A 26,962-nucleotide genomic window follows, 5' to 3' on the forward strand; every position below is an offset into this window, starting at 1 on the left:
ACGCCATGGCCATAGACTGGAATCATTGGAAGATCTACATCTTTCCTCAAGTGAATCTTCTTCTGAAAGTACTGTGCAAACTCAGGACCTTCAAGGGACAAGTCGCCCTAGTAGCCCCCAATAGGCTCAAGAGCAACTGGTTCCCATTCCTGTTAGAATTGGGTCTTCGGCCTCAACGGATTCCCAATCCCAAGCTATCCCAACCAGTGCAAATGAAGACTGTGTTCGCTTCCTCAGGAATTCTCAAAACCCTAACTTTATGGACTTCATGAAGTTCGCAGCCAAAAGGGATGATGATATCGATCCTCAAAACATCCTATTCCTAGAATCGGATAAAAGAGAATCGACCCTTCGTCAATATGACTCAGCTGTTAAAAAACTAGCCATTTTTCTGAGGGGGACCGAATCTCCAACCATGACTACCAACCTGGCTATTTCCTTCTTTAGGTCATTATTTGAAAAAGGTTTAGCAGCTAGTACTATTACTACTACTAAATCAGCACTAAAGAAGATCTTCCAGTTTGGTTTTAAAATAGATCTAACAGACTCCTATTTTTCATCTATCCCTAGAGCCTGTGCAAGGCTCAGACCATCAGAGAGGCCTAATTCTGTGTCATGGTTCTTAAATGATGTTCTCAAACTGGCCTCAGACACTGATAACAACTCGTGTGATTTCTTGCCCCTCCTGAGGAAAACATTATTTCTTCTAAGTCTGGCCTCAGGAGCCAGGGTTTCTGAACTGTCGGCTCTATCTAGAGACTCAGGTCATATAGAATTTCTCCCTTCAGGGGAAGTCTTACTTTCTCCAGATCGTCAATTTTTAGCTAAAAATGAGGATCCATTAATGAGATGGGCCCCTTGGCAGATCCTCCCACTTCCTCAGGACCCTTCTTTATGTCCAGTTACTGCTTTAAGAGCATATCTTACCAGGACAGCCATGAGATCCTCTGGCCCTTTGTTCATGAGGGAAAAGGGTGGCACCATTTCCTTAAAAGGGACTAGGCAGCAGATTTTATATTTTATTAAACAAGCCAACCCAGACTCGTTCCCCAAGGTTCACGATATTAGGGCAGTAGCTACCTCGATCAACTACTTTCAGCATATGAATTTTGATGATCTGAAAAAGTATACAGGCTGGAAATCTCCGACAGTGTTCAAACATCACTACCTTAAGTCCTTAGAAGCTCTTAAATTCCCAGCAGTGGCAGCGGGAAACACAGTTTCCCCTGACACTGCTTAAGTAGTATTAGTAATTAGATCTAGATCTCCTTTCTACCTGCCTCGCTGATGTCCTTTCTGCGATTCTGCCACCATGTAGCTTTTTCTATGCCTTAGGTGTCATAGGTGCACATAATTGTGATGTTTTCCTTATTTTTATGCTAGGATTACTCATGCATATCTTTGATTTTGTGATATTGTATTTAATATTAAGATTAATGTAATTTATCATAATTAATCTCAAGTATGTATTATAATCATTTATAGTTTATAAGTCCTTCTAGATTATAGTACTTAAATTTTTAAATGTTTTTTATTTTATCCTTACACATCTTATTTTCATATTCAAGCTTGTGGCCATTTCTCTGGTACTATTTCACGAAGCGACACTGGCTGAGCCCAGAAAAGGGATTTTGACGAAGGAAAAATCTATTTCCGGCAAGGGCCCGTGTCGCCCAGTGAAATCCCACCCTGTCTTGTTTCCCACCCTTGGGCCCAAGCTTGGCAGGCTAACTCCAAGGATGACCGATAGAGGCGCTAGTGATGGCGTCGGGGGCGCTAGTAGTAGTCATAGCTGGGAGCGGGCCTAGCATTGGCCCTCTCAGGTAGTGGGATTTCGAGGAAGGATGGATCTAAATGGTAAGAGACCCGTGGTAGTGGTTTCACTCTCCCCAGAAACCATACCGACACCTTTGATATAAGGTGAGCGAGTCAGAATATTCTGACATTTCCATTTAGCTTTTTTCTCTGGTATGTTAGCAATAATTTACCTTAGAAATGTGTGCTAAAAGGACATTTCACTGGGTGACACGGACCCTTGCCCAGAAATAGATTTTTCCTTCGTCAAAATCCCTTTTCTGTGTACTATTCCCTTTTCACAGACCACTAACATCTATCCATCTCATCCGATAGGTTGTCATTCTTTTGAATCAAATACTAGTAATCATTGTAAATTTTGTGTTGTAGAGCAAACATTTGAATTTTGAGTGTAACTGTATTCACTTCCAGGGTATGGAGAGATGAGAGAGATCGTGTTGTAGGATTTCCTGGTCGGTATCATGCATGGGATTTGAATTATGGAGGCTGGCTGTATAATTCAAATTATTCCTGTGAACTTTCAATGGTATTGACAGGTAAATATAATTATCTTTTGACTGCTAGTTCTTGAAAGTCATATTGGAAACATTAAAACTTTGTTTTTCTTTTCATATTTTAGACTTGTATTACATAATCACTGGTATTGTATATAAATTTATGTTCATTGAATTGTTCATTGTGAGGTTTGCTATACACCTTCAACTTCAAAGGATATGAAATAGTTTAAGTGAATTACAATATTCTTAGTTTGTTAGGAAATACATGGCCCAAACTCAGATTTTATCTTGGGTGAAAAATTAAAATATGTAAAGAGGTTGTTGGAGCTGAATTGTTTGGCTAGATTCCCCCCATAATAATTTAATTGGAAGTGTCCATTTTTAATATATCTAACCCGAGAGTTTATCCATTGCATAAATATGCCCTAGGCACCCTTCTATATACATACCTAAATAGTATACAGGTGGAGAATGAAAGAATAACATACTCTACTAGTCAGTTTTTTTTGGTAAGAATACAAATTTTACTATAAAAGTTGAATGACATATGGCAAAGAATTTAGGAAGGATGTTGGTGTTTTTATCGTGTGCAAGAAGGCATGAAACAAAAACAATTTTCTGGGCTTATTCGTGTCGGCCTGTGAAATAATCCTTAAGTTCATTATTTCTAGGTAAATAACCTAATAAATACCAGAGAAAAAATAAAATCAAGAAAATGTCAGTATAACTGACTTGCTCACTCTATAAAAGAAGTGTCGGTATGGTAACAGGGGGCGAGTGAGACCACTACCACGAACCACTTGCCATTTAGACATTCCACCTCAAAATCCCCCACCTGAGAGAGCTGATCCCAAAGGGTGATGCGCCCACTACTACTACTAATACTGACGCCAAGCGGAGTGCATCGCCTCTAGTGGACATCCTTTTTCATTAGCTCAACGACAACACTCGCATTTTTTTCTCTCTTGTGTTGTGTTCGCTTTTTTTGGGATTTTCTCCAAGATGGAACGCGCTGCTATCGCCACGGCTAAGTTAAGTGCCCGAAAGGTTAAAATTTTGTACTTTTGTCTTCCAGGGACCAGTATTTTCCGTTTTTTAGGTTATATACGGTCACCCGGTTGACTCGTGGCGGCCATGAGCCGCCTCGTGTTGTTAAGATTTCCCAGTCTTCCATACTGGGACGTCTTTATTCCTTCATGGGCTCTTATTTTGCGTTCATCTTCTTAATTACATCGTATTTTAGAATTTAGGATCCACAGCCCATACCTTATTACCTATTATCTCTTTGGTTTTGGTATTTAGGGCTATACTGTTCTTCCCCAGTCCAGCATCCCAGCTTTTGCTCTTCATCGGCTACGGCTGGCTCCGAGTAGTCGACTGGTCTCCGGATCAGTTCGCCTTCTCCTGGACTCCTGTCTCTCCCACTCGTGTGTTCCTTCTATTCTTTTACGATGTATTTATTATTTATTTAGTATATTATTCAGTTTTATTTTAGTGTGTTAGGCTAGCTTTAGGCGCCCAGTACCTTGGTTTGGTACAGTTGGGTTCACGTGGTCTCTGCCTAGTGGTTGTGTTGCTACCGCACCTTGGTCCACCCTCGATCACGTGCTCCTCTGGGCGCCTTACCCACTCCCTTCCCTCCCTTCCACGCGGTAAGGGAGGGGTCTGGCCGGGCCCTCCTCGGTTGTCATGACAACCATTTTAGCCTACTTCCCTCTCTCTCTGAAGGGGGCTCTAGGAGGTCCGGGTCAGCTGGGAGCCTGGGTGACCATTTATAGTCTCGGGTACCGGGGTATCCGATGTGTAAGGGGGTTGGGGTCTGGCATCCGTCCCCCCGCTCGCCGCGGCCATCTCCGGTGTTCCCGTTCGCTCACCCCCATACCCCGTTTCTCCCATGACGGACGGAGCCCCTGCTCACTAGCCGGGGGCCCCTTCGGTTGTCTGATGTTACTGGCTCCGCCAGCCGCCGGGGTAAGGATCTACTAGTGGTCTCAAGCTTGCCTACTACTACCTTCTTTCCGCTATCGGAGGAGAGCTTGCTTACTTACCCGGGCACTCCTCTAGTAGTCGGAAGGGAGGCATGTCTTACTCTCTGTTGTAGTATACATGCCCCCTTTTATATATTATTATATTATTATTGTTGTTATCTTATCATTAACTGCCTCCGCCGTTCTTCGTCGTGGTTTTTCCTCCTCTGGGCTTTCTCACCACTCCTGGTTGCTCTCCTCCTCTGTTCCCGGCGTACGCCGCGGATCCCAACCCCAGGACCGCCCTACAAACCACACGTATTTTTGCGGTTAGAGGATTAGTTTTACTTTAACTTGCATACTCCGGCATGCAACGGAGTTCATGTTAGGCTGTAAGTGTGTAATCTTGATACTCATGTATCCTTCCACTTACAGGCTACCAATTGCCAGGAACCAGGCTGCAATGCAGTCCTCCACGACCCCTGTGGCCACGAGGAGTGCAGGACCCACGCCCCGTGCGCCACTACCCACGGCGAGTTGATCGTCTGGCACCACGAAGCATGCACTATATGCTATGACCTCGTGAGTCAGCTTTTGAATGGGGTGAGTAGGTTACTGGACAATTTTTCTTACAATCAGATATCTATGTTTTAGTCTTAAGTCTTATTTTAAGCTATAACTCCGCCATTAGAGGCTTCATACGGCCCTCTCTTTCAGGCTGCCGCCGTGAAGGAAGTCGCCTTAGCAACCCTGAAGGCTTGGGTAGGCGGCTTTGGCAAAAACGCCGCCAAGGGACAACCGTACATACTGGATAAGAAGTTGGCTGTCCAGATCTTTCCAGGAGGGAAAGCGACGGGGTACGTAGACCCCGCCATGGCAGCCCCAGCCATAGCCTCCATTCAGCGTGAGGTGCAGCAGGCCTTTGGAAGTATTTCAACGCAAGAAACGGTGCCGGACGTCGCCACCCTGTATATCAACATTGAGCCAATGGCTGTAGGTGTTGAGGATTTGTTGGTCGAGGTAGGTACTTCGGGCGCCCAAGGGTTACCTTTGGGCGCACCTGGATCATCTTCTCCTGTTCCTTCTTCTTCTTCCTTCCAAGGCTTCACGGGATCTGAGATCCCTTCTCCTTCGCCTGCTGCTTCTGTGCCCCCGAAAGTGAAGGGACACAGAGAGCAAAAGACCCTCCAGAAGACGACAACCAAAAAGTCGTCGTCTTCTTCATCACGTAAGTCTTCGGCATCCTACTCCGGAGCAGTGAAGGCGAAGTCCGACTCTTCCCATTCAAGAGGGTCAAGAAGCAAGGCTTCTAAGGAGAAGGCCCGAGCTCTGGCCGAGCCAGTACCTTCTCCGGTAGCTACCGGATCCGCTCCGGTGACTCCTGTCGGGATGGCAGCACCTAGTGCATTCGATCCCACCACCTTCTCGGCAGGAGTGTTACAACAAGTAGGAGAGATGGTCGGTTCGCTTGGTACAAGATTTGAGCAAATGTTTGCTCAACTCTCCAGCAGTATCAACCAGTCCGGCCAATCAATTCAGGACCTTTCTAATCGTGTTATGGAACACGATAATCGCTTCGCCGGCCTGAATCAGGCTCCACAGGCGAACTTCCCCGTAGGAGGTACTGGTTTGGTCCAGTTACCACCTCATGAATCCCTTCCGGCCTTTTCTATGAACAATCCTTGGAGGGTAGCAGCCTATGCTCCCTTCAGGGATGGTATGATCTCTATTCCGGAGTGTGGAATGAGAAGGATTGAGGACTTCGAGTTCTACCCCCCCGGATTGACTCAGCCTTTCATAGGATATGCCAGGCTAACTCAAACAGCGCTCAATAGGGAAGATAAGATCCCTAGAGAGACTGTTTTGTACAGCAGGGATCATGCCCAAAGAGAGTGGGTTCACTGCCTGGAGGATTGGGATTCTTCAAATACCAAACTCCAGGCCTTCAAGAGTCCCTTCACCATCTTTGCCACAGAGGAGGAGGCTTCACTCCCCTTTACGACAAAGATGGTGGAGACGACTCTTCAGGCTGTACTGAAGGACGAACCCATTCCGCAGCTAAGGGAAGCAGAGCCAACATCTCCTCTCTTCCCTGCGTTTGGCGAACTGTGGGAGAACCTGCCGGCCACCTTTACAGTGGGAAAGCTAAAACCGGACTGTGCTATGGATCAGTTCGGTGAGAAGCTTCCTAGACTGCCTGATAGCCTTATTCAGGCAGAGTTTGATGCTCGGACTAGGCTAGGGAGATCACTTAACTCCCTAGTTATTACGGAGATGGCTGCTCTCTCATACGCGACGGAGCCTTTGTTTAAGATCCTCGCTAAGTCTCAGCTTCAATCGGTCCAGGCAGACGCTTTCGACTTTTTCACAAGCTATGGAGAAATTGTCACAAGCATGTGTTGCAAGAAGCCACCATTAGACACGAACCAAATAGGCTTCTTGCTTCCAACGTGGGGTGCGGACCTCTTCCCAGAAGCTTCTGTGAATGAGGTGCACCACGAGGCTTCAAGGCTTAACCAAAGCCTTAGAGCTAGATGGGGTATCTCATCCAAGAGGAAGCAGGAGAACCCACCCTCTTCTGGTAAAAAGCTGAAAAAGACCAAAAGGTTCCAGCCATACCAGAAGCACCAACAACAGCAGCACTTTGTCCAGGCCATCCCAGTTACCCAACCGGGTCAGCCTTCGACGTCAAAGCAGAACCAACCCATCCTCCTGCTGTCCCCTCAAAACCAGCCCTCAACCTCGTACACTGTCTCGCCGGCTTTCAACTCCATGTATGAAAGCCAAGCATTCCCTACCTTTAATAGGTTCTCGAGGGGAAGCAGGGCGAGAGGCAACTTTCGTCAGTGAGGTTCGGGAAGAGCTGCAAGTAGAGGTAAGCACTTCAGAGGAGGACGTGGAGGTCATCCCGCACAGCAGCAGTGAGACTCCCCAGGTAGGAGGGAGGCTGTTCCTCTTCCGTCACAGGTGGGGGTTCAGCAAATGGGCACAGAGCATCGAGTCCAAGGGATATGTTGGAGTTGGATCAAAGATCCCCCACCAAACAAATCATTTCTCCAAGTACCATCAAAGTAGTTGACAGATTATGCGGAGGAGCTCCTTCAGAAAGGAGCTGTGGCGAGAGTCAAGCATCTAAAATTTCAAGGGCGCTTGTTCAGCGTGCCAAAGAAAGGCTCGTCAAAAAGAGTAATCTTAGACTTGTCAAAGCTAAACTCTTTCATTCGTTGCGACAAGTTCAAAATGCTGACCATCTCACAGGTATGGACCTTACTTCCCCATGGGGCCGTCACCACCTCTATCGATCTTACAGACGCATACTATCATATCCCCATCGCGAGACACTTCTGCCCATACCTAGGTTTCAAACTAGGAGACCAGACACTCTCTTTCAAAGTGATGCCCTTCGGACTGAATGTAGCCCCCAGGGTATTCACGAAAATAGCGGAAGTAGTAGTTCAACAACTGAGATCACAAGGGATAATGGTAGTAGCGTACCTCGACGATTGGTTGATCTGGGAACCAACCGTCGAGGAATGTCTCAAAGCCACAAAGAAGGTAGTTCAATTCCTGGAACATCTGGGGTTCCAGATAAACAAATTCACTCCGGAGACTCGTTTTCAATGGCTAGGCATCCAATGGGATTTATCCTCCCACAATCTGTCAATTCCTGTGATCAAGAGGAAAGAAATAGCCAAGTCAGTGAGGCAATTTCTCAAGAACAAACAAGCTTCAAGGAGAAACCAGGAAAGAATCCTAGGTTCCCTTCAGTTTGCCTCAGTGACAGACGTCCTTTTGAAAGCAAGACTGAAAGATATAAATCGAGTTTGGCGCTCAAGAGCAAATGTCAAATCTCGAGACAAGTTGTCAGTGATTCCACAAATCCTTCGCAACCAGCTCCGTCCATGGACGAAGGTGAAGAATCTTGCCAAAACAGTTCCCCTTCAATATCCCCCTCCGGCATTAACGATTCACACAGACGCCTCCCTATCCGGTTGGGGAGGATACTCTCAATTCAAACAAGTTCAGGGGACTTGGTCCGCTCAGTTCCGCCAGCTCCACATAAATGTGCTGGAAGCAATGGCAGTTTTTCTTACCCTAAAGAAGCTCCTTCCCCCAAAGAAGTCTCATCTAAGGCTAGTTTTGGACAGTGCAGTAGTAGTGCACTGCATCAACAGGGGAGGATCCAAATCCAAACACGTGAATCATGTCATGATAGCCATTTTCGCTCTAGCGAACAAGCACAAATGGCACCTATCTTCCACCCACTTGGCAGGGGTAAGGAATGTTATAGCGGACGCATTGTCCCGGTCAGTCCCTCTGGAATCAGAATGGTCTCTAGACGTCAAGTCGTTCCAGTGGATATGCCAGAGAGTACCAGGTCTCCAGGTAGATCTATTCGCTTCACAAGCGAACCACAAGCTTCCTTGCTATGTGGCCCCCAACCTGGACCCTCTGGCTTATGCCACGGACGCCTTGTCGATAGATTGGAATCAGTGGAGAAAGATCTATATCTTTCCTCCAGTGAATCTTCTTTTGAAAGTTCTGAGCAAACTGAGGACTTTCAAAGGTCAAGTAGCCCTGATTGCTCCAGATTGGCCAAAGAGCAACTGGTACCCCCTGGTTCTAGAGTTGGATCTCCGACCTCAACGGATTCCCAACCCCAAGCTATCGCAACCAGTACAAATGAGGACTGTGTTCACTTCATCAGGAATTCTCCAAACCCTAACTTTATGGACTTCATGAAGTTTGCTTCTAAAAAAGATGCTAACATTGATCCCCAGAATATCCTTTTTCTAGAATCAGATAAGAGGGAATCAACTATTAAACAATATGACTCTGCCGTCAAAAAGTTGGCACCTTTCCTGAAGGAAACGGACACTACAACCATGACAATTAACTTAGCCATATCCTTTTTCAGATCTTTGTTTGAAAAAGGCTTAGCCGCTAGCACAATTACCACTAATAAATCAGCTTTGAAGAAAATCTTTCAGTTGGGTTTTCAAATAGACTCAACAGAATCCTACTTTACGTCTATTCCCAAAGCCTGTGCTAGACTTAGACCTTCTGAAAGGCCTACTTCAGTTTCATGGTTTTTAAATGACGTCCTCAAACTAGCCTCGGATACTGACAACTCGTCTTGCACATTTATAATGCTACTTAGGAAGATGTTATTTTTATTAAGTCTGGCCTCAGGGGCCAGAATTTCAGAACTGTCGGCTCTATCCAGAGATACGGGTCATGTAGAATTTCTCCCTTCAGGAGAAGTTCTGCTTTCTCCGGATCGCAGTTTTTTAGCTAAAAATGAGGATCCTCTTGCAAGGTGGGCTCCTTGGAAAGTCATTCCTCTTCCCCAAGATCCCTCCCTTTGTCCAGTATTGACCTTAAGAGCCTTTCTGTCTCGGACATCCTCTAGATCCTCAGGCCCTCTTTTTATGAGGGAAAAAGGTGGCACCTTATCAGTTAAAGGAATCAGACAGCAGATCCTTTACTTCATTAAACAAGCCAACCCTGAATCATTTCCAAAAGCACATGATATCAGGGCAGTAGCTACTTCAATTAATTATTTCCAGCATATGAATTTTGAGGATCTTAAGAAATATACTGGATGGAAATCACCGACAGTCTTCAAACGTCATTACCTGAAGTCCTTGGAATCATTAAAATTTTCAGCAGTAGCAGCGGGAAACATAATTTCCCCTGATTCTGCACAGTAGTTGTAGTATAAAAGATCCAGGTCTCCTTTCTACCTACCTTGTCCAACATGCCTCACCCTACTGCTATGCTCTACGTGGTCCTCTAGCCTTAGCCGCTAGGTTGATTTTGGTGGACTGCCCCTTATTTTTTCGCTAGGGGCACCCACATATTGTACATATAAATGTGCTTCAGTGTTTCTACCCTTATTTTTATGCTAGGGTAGAACACAATGGATTTTGTATATTTTGTAAATATTTGATTAGTTTTAGTGAATCTCTATAAATATTTGTTTTTTGGTTACCATTGTACTAAACTGTGCTTTTCATTGATTAATTTAAGCTAGTTTTAAGTACCCTTATATTATAATCGTGTAACTGATCCTTTGATTCACTTATATTATATTCTAATCTTATTTTATTTTTTGTTTCATTTTGACCCTCCATTGTCATCTTGGCTGTTTCTCTGGTACTATTTCACAGGCCGACATGAACTGAGCCCAGAAAAGGGATTTTGACGAAGGAAAAATCTATTTCTGGGTGATTGGTTCGTGTCGCCCTTTGAAACCCACCCTATTTTTTCCTTCCCACCCTGCAGGCCAAGATGGACATCTTTGTAAAAGGATGGCCACTAGAGGCGCTGCACTCTGCTTGGCGTCGGTATTAGTAGTAGTAGCGGGCGCATCACCCTTTGGGATCAGCTCTCTCAGGTTGGGGATTTTGAGGTGGAATGTCTAAATGGCAAGTGGTTCGTGGTAGTGGTCTCACTCGCCCCTGTTACCATACCGACACTTCTTTTATAGAGTGAGCGAGTCAGTTAATACTGACATTTTTCTTGATTTTGATTTTTTTTTCTCTGGTATTTATTAGGTTATTTACCTAGAAATAATGAACTTAAGGATTATTTCACAGGGCGACACGAACCAATCACCCAGAAATAGATTTTTCCTTCGTCAAAATCCCTTTACAGGGTACACTATAGATAGGGGATTAACAGATACATATACAGGTTGATAAAAAAGATTATGGGTTCTCACCAGATACACAAAGGGTGGGCAAAGAACAGTTGCTCTGTACTGCATGTATTCATTTCTGTCATAATTAATTAGTAAAATCACTCTCTCAAAATCATTAGCAATCACAAATGAAGCATGCAATAAGTAATCATAAAGGATATTTATTGAAAGAACAAACACTCTAGTACTGTACAAAGTAGATCCTCTAATGCAAATATTTCCACTCCCAGCATGTTGCCCTAACATAATATTGAATACAGGCAGTCCTTGGTTATCGGTGATCTGGTTTTATGGAGCTTGTCTAGCACCATAAAATCGGCAATTTATGGCGCCATAACAGAATGAGTTCCAGTTATGGGCGCCTTAAGGCACCTTATGGCACTATAATTGTTCTTATGGCTCTATAAGGGTTCTTATGGCGCGCCAAAAGGTGCTTATGGCACCGATAACAGGTTATCGGCGCCATAAGCACCATTATGGTGCCATAAATCACTGGGTTTCAGTTAATGTCGGTTTCTGTTTATCAGCACACCCCCAGGAATGGAACCCCTCCAATATCCGGGGACTGCCTGTAGGGTGATCCATAGATGTCTCAACCTGGGTGATTTATTGTATTGTTTTACTGTTACTTAGTTTGCTTGCTTCTGCAATTGTTGGGGCTGGGCCTTCGTCTAACAAGGTTATAAGGATCTGCGATATTATACGCAAAGGTCGGTTGGTGCAAGTCCCATCCTCGTTGGGGTATCATGGGCTGCGATGATGATTCTAAGTTTCATTCAGTCACTTCTGATGTAAGGGTTTAGTCGTTGAAACACAGAGTACAAAAATAAGATACATTCTTCTATCTTACATCGAGAATTGATGTAGAGAAGATTTGATAGGTCTTCCAATGAAGAGTGCTAAAAGAAGTCTGACATACAATTTGGTTTACAAGATCATAGGTGAGCAAACACTAGCTCAACATACGAACATACACACAGATGACATATGCAACAAAAGTCACGTAGCACGGTTTTGGGTTATAGGTCAACATGGTTTCTCAAGCGAAAGCATTGCTGACGATTCACACAACAATTGATTTGATGACTACAGGTGTCTGCTAATTAGGACGCTGATACAACACGTCAAGGCTTAGTCAACTTTACTTTATCACTGCCTATCACACTCCTGCAAGCTCATATGTGACCCCTTGGGTCATTGGTTTAATTTAATCATAGTTTTTAGTTTTTATATATGGAATGTCACATACATTCCTACATATATATGTAAACACTTACATAATTGCTCGGTCGGCTACAAAACCAAACACTGAACATTACCCAAGACATGAAGTTTGACTTGCATTTGACCCATAGGAGTGTGATACAGAAATTAATGTGAATATATAGTTAACTCATAACTACCAACAAGTGGTTAAGGAATGATATTCAATTGGTTATACATAAAAAATCAGATGTATATAGAAAATACTTTTAAGTAAAAAAAATTCATAGTGTGCACAAATAAAGATTCACGTATGAGGTATAAGATATAAGGTATAAGATATGAGACACGCATATGATAATAACCCTCTTACGCCGAAGCCCTAAAAATCAAAACCTCTCCTGTATGCCGGCGCCGGTTTGGAGTGAGCGCGGAAGCGGAAAAAATAATTTTTTCAAAAAATCACAGCGCGCTTAGTTTTGAAGATTAAGAGTTTATTTTTGGCTAATTTTTTTGTCATTGCCTGAAGTTTAGTATGCAACCATCAGAAATGAAAAAAAATATCATTATTATATATAAATAATGCGATATATGATAGCGCAAAAAAAAAAATCATAGATAATTGTATTCAAATCACGCTGTGCAAAAAACGGTCAAAGCTAACGAGTTACTTTTTTTTCGTTGCATTGTACACTAAATTGCAATCATTTTAATATATAATACATAGTAAAACAATAAAAGCAACACCGGAAAAATATTATCACAAAATGATCTACGAATTCGTAACACGCGGACGTAAAAAAATGTTATTTTCAAAAATTCACCGTAATTCTAAATATTGTTCTAGAGACTTCCAATTTGTTTCAAAATTAAAACAAATGATTGAATATTACGATACTGTAAGAGTTTTAGATTAGAATTGCAGATTTCGACCATTTCGGACGAGTTAAATTTGACCGAATGTCGAAATTTTTATATATATTTTTTTTTATATGCACGTATTTCGGAGATGGAAAAAGCTACAACCTTCAATTATTTTTTATTGTATTTTTCATGAATTTGCGCACATTTTGATATATGAAAAACTCTATAAAACAGCTAATTATGAAAACAAGGAGCAAAAGTATTAGGATAATGCGATGTAAATATTGATCGGAGATCCTTGCGCCGCGGAATCGGCGGCGCGGATGTTTTTGAAGGTAAATATATTTTTCAAAAATTCATCATAAATCACAATATTGTTCTAGAGACTTCAAATTTGTTTCAATGAAGAAAAAAAAAATGACGGAATATTACTAGGCTGTAAGAGTTTTGCTTACAATTGCGTGTTTCAACTATTTCGGTAGAGTCAAATTGACCGAACTGGTTTTTCTATTTATCGTGATTTATATGCAAAATATTTCAAAAAAAGAGAAAAGCTACAACCTTCAATCATTTTTAGTTGTATTCTACATGAAATTGCGCACATTTTCATATATAAAACATTATGTATCAGCTCATTTTAGATGGTGCAAACATTTCGACAATCGCACAAAAAAAATTGATTTTTTCGGAAGTTACCGCGCGGACGTAAGGAAAATTTTTTTTTTTTTTTTTATTTTTTTTAAATAAATTCACCATAAATCGAAATATTGTGCTAGAGACTTACAAGTCGTTGCAAAATGAAGGTAAATGATTGAATATTACTAGAATATAAGAGTTTTAGCTTACAATTGCGTTTTTTCGACCATTTTCGGTAGAGTCAAGTTGACCGAAAGTTGAAATTTTTGCACTTAACGTTATTTATATGAAAATATTTCAAAACTGATAAAAGCTACAACCATGGGTTATTTTTTGTTGTATTGTGCATGAAATTGCGCACATTTCCATATATAAAACTTTATGTAACGGCAAATTTAATGCAAACATTAGGACAATCGCACGAAAAAATTTATCGGAAGAGTTATCGCACGAACGTAAGGAAAAAGTTTTTTCATAAATTCACCATAAATCGAAATATTGTGCTAGAGACGTAGAATTAGTTGCAAAATGAAGGCAAATGATTGAATATTACTATAATATAAGAGTTTTAGCTTACAATTGCGTTTCTCGACCATTTCGGTAGAGTCAAAGTTGACCGAAGGTTGAAATTTTTGCACTTATCGTTATTTATATGAAAATATTTCAAAACGGATAAAAGCTACAATCATGAGTATTTTTTTGTTGTATTTTACATGAAATTGCGCACATTTTCATATATAATACTTCATGTAAAGGATAATTTAAAATGGTGCAAAAATTATGTCAAAGTGACGAAATAATTTTTGAGATGTGTCACTGATACTTTTTAGTGCGATAAGAAAGAAATTCGCGCTTGCGCGTCTGCGTAGCGATTGTAAACAAAACAACGCCTTGATCCGTGAACTCCAGGCATCCCCCAAGGCGCGTGATTCAAAAGTTTTTGGCTGGTAGGCCTATAAGTATTTTTCCGCGAATTTTTAAAAAAACTTTTTTGAGCCGACATATGATACGTCCAATCGGCATACGGGAGACATTTTGACTCGACGTTTAATACGTCCAATCGGCGTAAGAGGGATAATATTAAATAATAAAGATCACGTGATATATAATGATACAGTTTTATACTTCTACTCATGAAGATACATATACTACAGAAAATAATATGTACTCCTGATAATTGCAGAACATAAAGATTTACATGATAGAAATCGTATATTAAACTGCACTTAGTAGTATGATACAAGATAAACAGATTAGATTTATAGGCTTACCTGATGTATTTATATATATCTATCTATATATATATATATATATATATATATATATATATATATTATATAAATAAATATATATTATTATAATAATATATATAATATATGTGCACTTAATACAAATGTTATTAACAAAATAAAAAGACTGATCTAAGTGATCAATCTAGGTGCACTTTAAATAGATTCCTAGTGCATACACGCACAGATATATATTGATTCATTGATTAACTTCTATATTCTTCAAATAAGCATGCTGATAGGTATATAATGATTGTGATACTGATACGGATTCTGTTATTTACTGATACTTTATATATGATACTGATATAGATTCTGATCCTTTACAGATACTTTATATATGGAATACATAGGCAAGGAGATACCTACTACACATATAACTAGCGTTTCGAACAACTTTTCGCCCATTACACAGTTCCAGACAACCTCCTAGAGTCAAATGAAATGGCCAATTCCAAATGGTTCTAAAAACAATGGAAAATTGTCTGGGCAGGGTCCGACGTTCTGTTTGATCATCCATACTTGTTCTCTGCATCCTATGCCATACAAATACGTTCGCGATGAATAAAATCATCCCCAGCACAAGGTCTGCGCCTGCAAAACGTAGAGTTGAATACCCTCCTTGGCTGTAAGCGTTGGAAGTATGTTCCTTTGTAGTCAATTCCGACAGCTGCTGGACCACCTCCGCATTAAAAACGAAATTAACGCTGGGATAAGGGTGACGGTCCAGGAAATCCACGAAATAAGCCTGTTCACTTATGATGGTGCTTATTCCCTTAACATTGTAGGTGGTCGTTACTCCACTGCAGCCGTCCGGAGCGACGAACAGTTTGAAGTTGTAGATGATCCGTCTGGGCATGCAACGTGAAACTCTCCGACTGCGAGGTGTAACCAGGTTCCATTAATCAGCCTGTAAGCGAACTTATACTTGTCAAAAGGTGAAGTAAATTCAGACAACGTTCAAATATGTGAGGGAGAGAGCCGTTAAGGACTAGACCTAACCTACATAATTTCGCTGATATGGTGGAATTCAAAACTCAGCTGTACAAACTTTTTTTACCCATGGCATTAGAACAATGAGTGAACATATCCAGGTCTCTGACGACCGTTAAAATATCCATATTAACGGATATTAATACGAATCCAGAAAAAAAATTCGATATTACTGGTAGCAAGCTACTAGACATATAAGTGGGAAACGGAGCTATTTGTAAGATTGCCAGGCAACATAAGAATCGAAGGGAATATTAATCATGATTCTGTAATTCTCTACCCGTACTGAAATTAAGTTGTGATAAAATTTGATCCTGTGTGCCCCTAACAAAGGTTCATATCCAAGTTTCTTGCGCGCATTCTCTAAGGTTAATGTTAAAACTTTAATAGGAAAGAGATGCAACGAAAGAACTCGCTTTGTAACTAATTAACCCTCTTACGCCGGAGCGGTAAATAAAGAATTGTCTCCCGTGTGCCGGAGGGGTTTCGGAGTGAGCGCGGAAGCGGAAAAACTGGGGAAAAACTATTTTTGTTTTTTTCAAAAAATCACAGCGCGCTTAGTTTTCAAGATTAAGAGTTCATTTTGGCTCCTTTTTTTTTTCATGCCTGAAGTTTAGTATGCAACCATCAGAAATGAAAAAAATTATCATTATCATATATAAATAATGCGATATATGATAGCGCAAAAACAAAATTTCATATATAATTGTATTCAAATCGCGCTGTGTGCAAAACGGTTAAAGGTAACAAGTTACTTTTTTTTCGTTGTAATGTACACTAAATTGCAATCATTTTGGTGTATATACACATTGTAAAACGATCAAAAGCAAACACAGAGAAAATATTATCACAAAATAATGCATGAATTCGGTAACGAGCGGACATAAACAAATTTTTTTATTTTTTTTCAAAATTCACCATAAATCTAAATATTTGCCTAGAGACTTCCAATTTTCTTTCAAAATGAAGACAAATGATTGAATATTACTATACTGTAAGAGTATTAGCTTACAATTGCAGTTTTCGACCATATCTGACGAGTTAAAGTTGACCGAATGTCGAATTTTTTTATATATATATTTTTTATATGCAATTATTTTGGAAATAAGAAAAGCTACAACCTTCAAATAATTTTCGTTTTATTCTACATGAAATTGCGCACATTTTCATATATAAAACTCTATGAAATGCCTAATATGAAATGGAGCAAATATTCCAAGAATGGGACGTACGTATTTCGGAGATTTGTGGCGGAGAATCCTCGCGCGGAGGGAAGGAAAGATTTTTTTTTAAATTCACCATAAATCTAAATATTTTGCTAGAGACTTTGAATTTGTTTCAAGATGAAGATAAATGACTGAATATTACTAGACTGTAAGAGTTTTGGCTTACAATTGCGTTTTTCGACCATTTCGGGAGAGACAAAGTTGACCGAACGTGGTTTTTTTTCTATTTATCGTGATTTATATGCAAATATTTCAAAAATGAGAATAGCTACAACCTTCAATTAATTTTTGTTGTATTCTACGTGAAATTGCGCACATTTTCATATATAAAACTTTATGTAACGGCTAATTTAAAATGGTGCAAACATTACCACAATCGCACGTATGATTTTTTCGGAAGAGTTACCGCGCGGATGTAAAGAAAATGTTATTTTGTTCATGACACTTACCTGCCAGATATATATATAGCTGTATTCTCTGACGTTCGACAGCATTTCAAAACTCCCGGCACACGCAGTGGTCGGCCAGGTGGTTAGTACCCATTCCCGCCGCTGGGAGGCGGGCGTCAGGAACCATTCCCATTTTCTATCAGATTTTTCTCTGTCGCGGTAGTGTAAACACGTGTTTTCCATTACCTCCGCTCAGGATTTTGAAAACTTCTTTGGTCACTTAAGTATTGTCTGATTGTCTTTGGTTTTTGAAATTGGCTTTGTGACTTGGCATACGCTATTGTGGTTTGGATTTGAATTTGGCTTGGATTGTTCTTGAATCGTGATGTCTGGATCTAGTTCTACTAGTTTCAGGGTGTGCTGTGTGAAAGAGTGTAAGGTTAGACTACCGAAAGCTTCGGTAGAACCCTCATACGGTGTGCCTCAATTTTTTTGTAGGAGGGCATGTTTGGCTTGATTGGTGCTGAATTGGGTGGAGGTGGTAAAATAGAATGTGAGGGTTCTGTGACTAATTCTTGAATGGAAGGCATATGAGTCTTATGTACGTAAGCTTGAATGTGACAGAATCAGGAGGTCTTCCTCCAGGAGTGCTTCTGTCAAAAGTCGCGGTGATAAAACACCGCAGTCTAACATAAATGTAGAGCCTATTGCGCCTAATCCTGTTATTTTGCCCTCAGGCAATGAAGTGATTGCTGAAGGTAACGTCCTTACTACAATTATGGAGTCGATTCGGAACCTGGAATCAAAAGTGCTCGCGCTCCAAACTAATGTGCAAAAGTGCAGTGATAGTGATAGTGTTGTGGAGGGGGCGTCAAACCGGTCCTATAGCGCCTCCAGGCTGAGACCTCTGTCGGACTCCCAGGACATAGGGAATGGACATGTCGTAAGCCGAAGGAGGGTTACGGGAACTAAACACCGGTCTGGCGTCCCTTCGGCAGTACCTGAAGACGATTCCCAGGCTGCCAAAGTTCGTGCGCGAGCTCAAATATTGAAAGAATGTTTCTCTTCCTCCGAGACGTCTTCTCCTCAACGAGGATGGATCTCTCGGAGGGCCTCTCAAGACGAGAGCGGTAAGGATGTAAGACGTCGCACAGGCTACCGTCGTCTTTCCCGCCCTCTCAAGAGAGGATTTAGAGAAGAGGACGCTTTATTAGATCGGGAACGTCCTCCTACGCGGCTTCCGCTTAGCTCTTCTCCGGAAGACTTTGAAGACGGTATTCCGCAGAAGAGGGTTAGGACGTCTTGTGAAAAGGAGCTGGTTTTTCTCCTCCAATCTTACCTGATTGTAGTCCTGAGAGAAAGAAGAGGGCTTCCCTCGCCCATCTTCTTCTCACTGATAAGTCCGTCGTATGAATCTTCCCCGTCTAAGGAGAAACCCTACTGGCGATGCATCACAATTGTCTGGTCTGCATTTTTTCGCTGAAAAGAGAGTCAAGATCACGTCATCGTAAGAAGGGATCTATGGTTGCCTGTCAAGAAATCCAGGCATTCTCCTTCTTCCTCTCCTCGTTCTTCTCCCTCTCCTGTTTCGTTGCCTTCTAGACCTCGACGATTCATTCAGGAGCGCGCTAGTGCTCCGTTTGATAGAGCCTCTGGAAGTATCAGCGAAAACAACAAAGATGTTAGTTGTCGCACAGCGGCCTATCTGCCTTTGTCAGGAGTTGGAGAACACTCAGAGGACTCGCTTCGGCGATGTTCGACCGGAGGAAGATAAAGTGGATAGTCGAGAACGTAGGGAGAGTCTCCAGCGCCATAGGACTTTTAGAGAAACTTCTGTCAAGGTTTCTCCTCGGCGGACACTCCTCCAAAAGCAATTAAGTGTCGAAGGAAGTCGGGCCATCAGGCAATAATCCCGTAAAGAACTCTTATCAGCACTCTCGTTCTGCGGTCTTTCAAGAAACCGCTCAGAATGTAAGATTTAGGTATCGAGAAAGGTTCGAAGGACAACGTTGATGGCGCGCTTCAGTCTAACGTATCATGTCGCTCCTCAACAAGTGCGCAAAGGCATGGGTTTAGAGAGACTCGACGTCCTATTCATCGTGAAACTGTTCAGGACGCTCGTGAGGACGCTTCGCTGGATGCTCAATATCACAAGCATCGGGTTACTCGACAAGAAACTCACGATGCAGGTTCTGAAGACGCTAAACATCCTAGACGTCATGACGCTATACGGCATGAATTTAAGAAGTCTTTGCTAAGCGATCGACGTTCTTCACGTCAGGACGCTCGCCAGGAGGAGGATGAAGACGCTCATGAATATCCGTTTGAGGACACTGGGCGTCCTAAAAGACAGGACGCTCGCAGAAACACGAGGCAGGATGCTCCTCAGACGAGTGAGCGATCGATTCTTCAAGAATTTGGACGAAAGCCTCATTTAGACTCTCGTCAAGAGGGAGTTCTCCAGGACGCACCGCATGACGTTCCTTTACAGGAACTTGATAGAAATTCGACGCTGATAGGAGAAGATACTCTAATCTCCTTTTCGAAAATTCTTCAGGCAAATAAGAGTTTAATCTCTTCTTGCTCGAAAGAGGACACCTCGGCTGTTTCATTGGAAGAAGAGGACTTGACTGACCATGGTCCTGAGGATGAAGAAGAGTCTTCAGCCTCATCTTCTTCGGATTATAAAACCCTGACTCGACTTTTGAAAGACTTGTTTCCTAATAAGTTTCAAGCGCCAGTTCCTCTCTCTCCGCCTTCTCAACTATCTTCATCGAAGGCAAGGAAGACGCCAGGATTTGTGAAGATGGCTACGTCCCTCTCTACAAAAAGGGCGTTCAAGAGGATTCACGATTGGATGGAATCCAAGAAGGTGAAGGGCAAGACTTCATTTGCTCTTCCCCCCTTCCCCCGCAAAACTTAGTGGTAGAGGAAGGAAATCTGGTATGAAACGGAGGCGAGGAAGCAGGTTTGAGGATACCTGCCTCCGCTCAAGGTGATTTCTCTAATTTAGTTGATGCGCCTAGAAGATCTTACCTTCCGTCAGCAAAAGTATCCTGGACGATGACGGAAACAGACCATCATCTTAAGGGTATTTACAGGACACTAGAAGTTTTTAACTTCCTTGACTGGTGTCTGGGGGTCTTAGACATGCAGTCTAGAAGTCCAGACTCTATTTCTTTAGAGGAATTATCTAGTATTTTGTCATGTATGGACAAAGCGTAAGGGATGGCCTTCCGAGACGAATTGGCATTACATTTTGCGTCGGGAGTCCTGAAGAAACGTGCGCTTTACTGCAGCTTTACATCGAAATCAGTATCGCGCCCGCACAGAAAGCAGAACTGTTGTTCGCCCCCTTTTCGGCTCATCTGTTTCCTCAATCATGATAAAAGATCTATCAGTGAATCTTCAGGAAAAAGCAACGCAGACCTTTTATCTCAATCCTCCAAAAAGAAAACGTCTTGCTGCCCAGCCCTCTTCCGGACTACGCAGTTTCCAGGAAGAATTTTAAGCCCTTTTGCGGCAGAGCTCCCTCGATGAGCCTCCCACTCGGGGAGTAAGCTTCCCTAGAGGCAGAAGCCCCTTCAAAGCCTAGGGGAAAGAAATGACTTATCTACCCTTCAGACACCGGTCGGAGCGAGACTCTCTCTTTGCAGAGGCATGGAAGATAAGAGGAGCGAACAGTTGGCTCACTAGAAATTATCGAGAACGGTTTACAAGATCCCGTTCCTCTCAAGACCTCCTTTAAGCACAGAACCGATAGATCTGTTGCCATCTTACCAGACTTCGAAACAAAACGATCCTGCTAGATCTTCTGGATCAAATGTTAGAGAGAGAGCAGTAAAGCGGGTTCTATCATTGAATTCTCCGGGCTTTTACAACAGGTTATTCCTGGTTCCGAAGCAGTCGGGGGGATGGAGACCTGTCCTGGACGTGAGCAGACTGAATCTTTTCGTAAGAAAGGAAAAATTCAAGATGGAAACTTCACAGTCTGTTTTAGCAACACTGAGACCAGGGGACTGGATGGTGTCCTTGGATCTCCAAGACGCATACTTCCATGTCCCGATTCATCCTCGGTCCAGGAAGTACCTCAGATTCGTCTTGAAAGGACAGGTCTTCCAATTCAGAGCCCTCTGCTTCGGACTAAGTACAGCTCCGATGGTTTTCACGTTTCTGATGCAAAACGTAGCGAAATGGCTTCATCTTTCGAAGATAAGAGTCTCATTCTATCTCGACGATTGGCTCATCCAGTCGTCTTGCAAGACAAAGTGTCTGGAGGACCTTCACACAACGTTACAGCTGACAAAAGCCCTAGGCCTTCTCGTCAATTTCGAGAAATCCCATCTGATCCCAACACATTCCATCGTGTATCTGGGGATTCAGATGGATTCAGTGGCTTATCCATCCATGGAACGTCGGCTGAAATGCTTAGAAAAAGTATCAGTCTTCTTAGAGAAGGAAATATGCTCGGCGAGGGAATGGATGAGTCTGCTGGGGACCATTTCCTAGCTGGAGAAATTTGTTTCTCTGGGAAGACTGCACCTCAGACCTCTTCAGTTTTTCATAGCAGACAACTGGAGGAACAAAAAAGACTTGAACGAAATTTTGAGAATCTCTCAGTCGGTCAAAGACCATTTGAAGTGGTGGTTCGATCCTGTCAAGCTATCGGAAGGACTGTCTCTCAAGCTTCTGAGCCCAGACCTAGTGTTGTTCTCAGACGCGTCCATGACAGGCTGGGGAGCAACACTGGGGGAGGAGAAGTGGGTAGGCCTCTGGGGTGGAGGGGAAACCAGAGGTCCTGGCACATAAACCTCAAGGAATTAGAAGCAATTCGATTGGCTCTGCAGTTCTTCGAGGGAAGAATTATAGGTCGGATTGTCCAGATCAATTCGGTCAAGAACCACCTGGCTCTCGCAATAAACATCAACGAAAAACAGGGAGGGACGCATTCAGGCTACCTGAGCTGTTTTATACATATGTATATGGATTCATAAATAATTATGATTAACTATATGTGCACTTTAAATAGATTCCCATTGCGTACACAAAAGCAAAGATTATTTTTAGATTCTGTTATTTATGATCATTTATCTGATACAGGATACATGATACTTTATATATAGGATACAGATACTTTTATATAATCATGACCGAGGTTATACTACTACACATTTAACTAGTGTTCGAACAACTTTTCGTCCATTACACAGTTCCAGACAACCACCTATAGCCAAATGAAAGGGCCAATTTCAAATGGTTAAAACAAGGGGAAAATTTGCCTGGGCGGGGTCCAACGTTCTATTTTGCGCTCATACTTGTTCTCTGCATCCTAAGCCACACGAATACGTTCGCGATGAATAAAATCACCCCCAGCACGAGTCCTTCGCCAGCAAAGTAGAGTTGAATATCCTTCTGGTCGTAATTGTCGGAAGTATGTCCCTTTTGTAGTTGATTTCTGACAGCCGCCGGAGCGTTCCGCATTTAAAAACGAGATTTAACGACGGGATTAAGGCGGGTGTCGGTCGAAGAAGTCCATGATGGTGCTTATTCCTTTCACATTGTAGGCGGTTGTTACTCGACTGCCGTCGTCCGCAGCGACTAACAATTTTTTTGAAGTTGCGATGTGAAACTCTCGTACTGCAGGATACTGTAACCAGGTTCCATTAATCAGCCTGCAAGTGAAATTATATTTGTCACAAGGGCAAAGTACGTAAATTCAGACGACATCCAAATACTGGGGGGAGAAAGCCATTAAGACCAGACTTAACCCACATGAATTTGCTGATATTTTTGGAATTCAAAAGAGTCAGCTGTACAAACTTTTTTATCCATGGCATTAACAATGAGTGAACCTACCCAGGTCTATGAGGACTGTAAAAAATATCCATAATTATAAAAAATAATAGATATCAATACGAATCCCAAAGAAAATTCGATATTACTGGTAGTAAGTTACTAGACAAAGAAGTGGAAAACGGAGCTATTTGTAAGATTGCCAGGCAACATAAGAGTCAAAGAGAATATTAATCATGATTCTGTATTTCTCTATGCTAACTGAAATTAAGTTGTGATAAAATCTGATCCTATGTGCCCCTAACAAAAGTTTCATATTAAATTTTCTCGCGCGCATCCTCTGAGGTTAATTTTAAAAACTTTATTAATAGGCTAGAGATGCAACGAAAGAACCCACTATGTAACTAATTTCTAAATAAACTTTGGTTTTTTTTTGTTTTTTTTTCAAGAAAATGTGACATTTTCCCATGAATGTTTTACTTGAATTGTAATAGGCTAATGTTACAAGTAAATAATTCATATACATGTCTTGATACTTCTAAATGTCTATGAGGTTCAGAAAAAATTAATTAATTTTGTTGTTATAGTAATTCTATTTGCTTATTTTGTTTATTAATTTTTAAAATGATTGCGATTCCTTAACTAAGTTTGCATTGCAATGCGGATAAGAATAGATTATGGCTATGTATGTCATCATGACCTATGAACCACATGTGAAGTTCATGAGCTAAGCATCCCTCTCTCCAGTCAACCTGCTTCGCAAGCGGTTTATTGAGGTTAAAAAGAACAACGATGAATCGGCAATGATGACGTCGTCACTTGGCAGGAGATTGCTCTCAGCCAGCTAAGAGTTACGTGACTTGCTGTAATTAAATACGACTTTAGTATTTTCAAATGATATTTTTTTTGTTTTAATTCTACACCCACATGAGAAGAATGTCTGAAAAAAAACAGTACCAAAATTGAACAATATATTAGTTTCATGTTGGAAATCTGCATGATTGTAAAATAAATGTAGTTATGTTAAATTAAATATTCCTTATTCAAACTAATGAAAAAGGTTTCCATACAAATTCTATATATATTATTAGCCCTGTATAAGATTCATCTAGGATTATTCCATAGATAACATTTTCACTTCTAGACTTCCTGACTTTAAAATCTCTTTTATTTTATTTTATTTATTTATTTATTATTATTTTTTTTTCATTGACTACGAATATAAATCACCGGGACAGACAATATGTCAGTAGGTTTTGATAGTGTTTGAGGGGCTTTTAGCTTATTTGTCATACTAAAGCGTTTAAGTTAGAGTTCAAATCTTTACAAATATATATTTGGATATTTAATTAACCTATGGTTACGTTTTGCTTATTGATTTTATCGTGATTTCCTTTTTTGTTATAATTTGTAACCCTTCCGACTTCTTACTGGATGTGTTAATTATTTGACTCCACTTGTATCCATATTTACTTTATTTTTTTATATATATTTGATAAATTAATGGTTGGACTTGAATATTTGTGGAAAAAAGTGTTTCTAGCGGCGTTACGTATAAGGCTACTTGCGGTATCAATTCTATACAAGATATGAATGATAAAGGTATTTAAAACCGCGAGAACCGCTATCAATCCAGTTCGGGGGGATCCAATATCACGAGTTGTAACTCGTAGGACATTGACACTTTCTTATTTATCTCTTATTCTACCAAACCGATTGACTCTGGGCAAAATAAAAATATACTATTGGTTTTCTTAATGGATAGGAATTCACACAACGTGTTAAGGAGATTATTATTGATTTACACCACCCGAGTCACAGATTATTATGTGTTGAATTATTCCATGTTTACTGATTTAGCACTCATAAATATTCCTAACGCACTCAATTGCAGTGTTTGTTTTTAGTGCTATTAATTCTATATAAACGTGTCAAGGAAACTATTAACACTAAGAAGTGTTTATTCCCTCTGTCAGACTCGTAATTCTGTTAATAATTCTACGTATATTCTTTCAAGGATTGATTTGGCACAGGATAGGCCCCTAAACTGACAGGTGTCTTAGTGTATCCCTTGTTTTCATGACACGTGTTACAATTAGTTATGTGCCTTTTTATATCTGTAAGCATCGTAGGCCAGTTAAAACAGTGATTTGGCTTTCTGTGACATAATAGGGAACCCTGGATGATGGAATGCAACCAGTTATGACAATTGGTATGAAAGAGATTATTACTACTACCTGCGTCGTTAGTCATCTGCTGTGTTCTTCGGTTTTTCCTCGTCACGGACCTACATATAATATTACATTTGATTACATTATCTGATACACATACTTTAAATATACTTTTGCTTTAGGGTTTCTGCTCGAAGTGTTTATTGTTTTTGCTTAGCCGCTGACCCTGTTTCCGTTCGAAGTGTTTGTTTTGCTTATTGCCGTTGACACTTGCTTGTTCAGGGTTTGTAACAGTTCTGCGCTCCAACCCAGATTCAATGCTCGCGATCTCTTGGGTTAAGGAATTTTCTTGTTTAGATACGGTTTTAACAATAGGCACGGATGTTTCTATATCTTTTAGTCTAATTAATGGTTCTTTGCAGTATGGTGCGGGATTGCGGGATGATGCGTCAGCTATGATAATTGCTTTCCCAGGTAGATATCTTATCTTGGCTCCAAAGACCTGAATGATCATTTGTCACCGAGTTCCTTTTGGACTGTGATTAAAGCCTTTGAAAAACTCGGTAAAGGACTCATGTTCAGTAAGGACTTTATCAGGATAGTCATAGATTATGAACTTAAAATGTACACTAGTGAGTTAAAGATACCTAGCCCTTCCTTGCCTATTACTGCATATTTACTTTCAGAGGGCCTTTAGTTTACGTGAATAAAAAGCTATAGGAAAGAACTGTTTATCATATTACTGAAGTAGTACCCTCTTACCCCTTGGTCTGAGGGGTCTGTTGCAATAAAAAAAAAAATTTCCTTATTTAAATCAGGGATTTTTAAGTTAGGTGAGCTGCATTATTCCGCTTTTAAGATATCGAACGCCTGTTGATGCTTTTTAGACCATAATAAATCTACGCTCTTCTTCGTAAGATCTGTTAAAGGAGCTGCCATGATTGAAGAGTTACATATTTACATACGATTGTAATACCCACTACAGCGCAAAAGTGCTGTATCCCCTTTTTACGTTAATAGGTACCGGAAGTTATGAATAGCCGACACCTTACCATGGACTACTTTAAGACCTTGACTAGACACATAAAACTAGATAAACATGTTCGTTTTTTTTAAAACTCACATTTAGATATTTTACTCTGAGATTATTTGTCTTTGTCTCCGTAGCACTAGCTCTAGTTTATGTGAATGTACTTCTAAGGTATTAGAAAAGATTACAAGACCAACCATTAGGCATGTTGGGTATCCCCTAAAAGTCTCCAAACACTATATTGTAATTGGGGCGCAACATAAACCGGAGGCATACGTAAAAATTGATAATGTCCCCTGAGTGTGCTGAAAACGGAGTATGAGGCACAATCACTTAGGTAATGGTATCTGGTAAAAGCTTTTAAGTAAGTCCAAGCTGGTGAA

At 41.1% G+C, this 26,962-nt stretch overlaps 1 protein-coding gene across 1 annotated transcript in view; it reads left to right on the top strand.

The window, feature by feature from the left end:
- Nucleotides 1-26,962, top strand: part of LOC135224548 (exostosin-3-like) — a 247,063-nt gene that overhangs the window by 189,431 nt on the left and 30,670 nt on the right. The window contains exon 8 of the mRNA XM_064263646.1: nucleotides 2,227-2,351. Within this exon, the coding sequence (XP_064119716.1) occupies nucleotides 2,227-2,351 (125 nt within the window). The remainder of the gene's footprint in view (nucleotides 1-2,226; nucleotides 2,352-26,962) is intronic.

Source organism: Macrobrachium nipponense, chromosome 12 (assembly GCF_015104395.2).
Source record: "Macrobrachium nipponense isolate FS-2020 chromosome 12, ASM1510439v2, whole genome shotgun sequence".
Lineage (NCBI taxonomy): Eukaryota > Metazoa > Arthropoda > Malacostraca > Decapoda > Palaemonidae > Macrobrachium > Macrobrachium nipponense.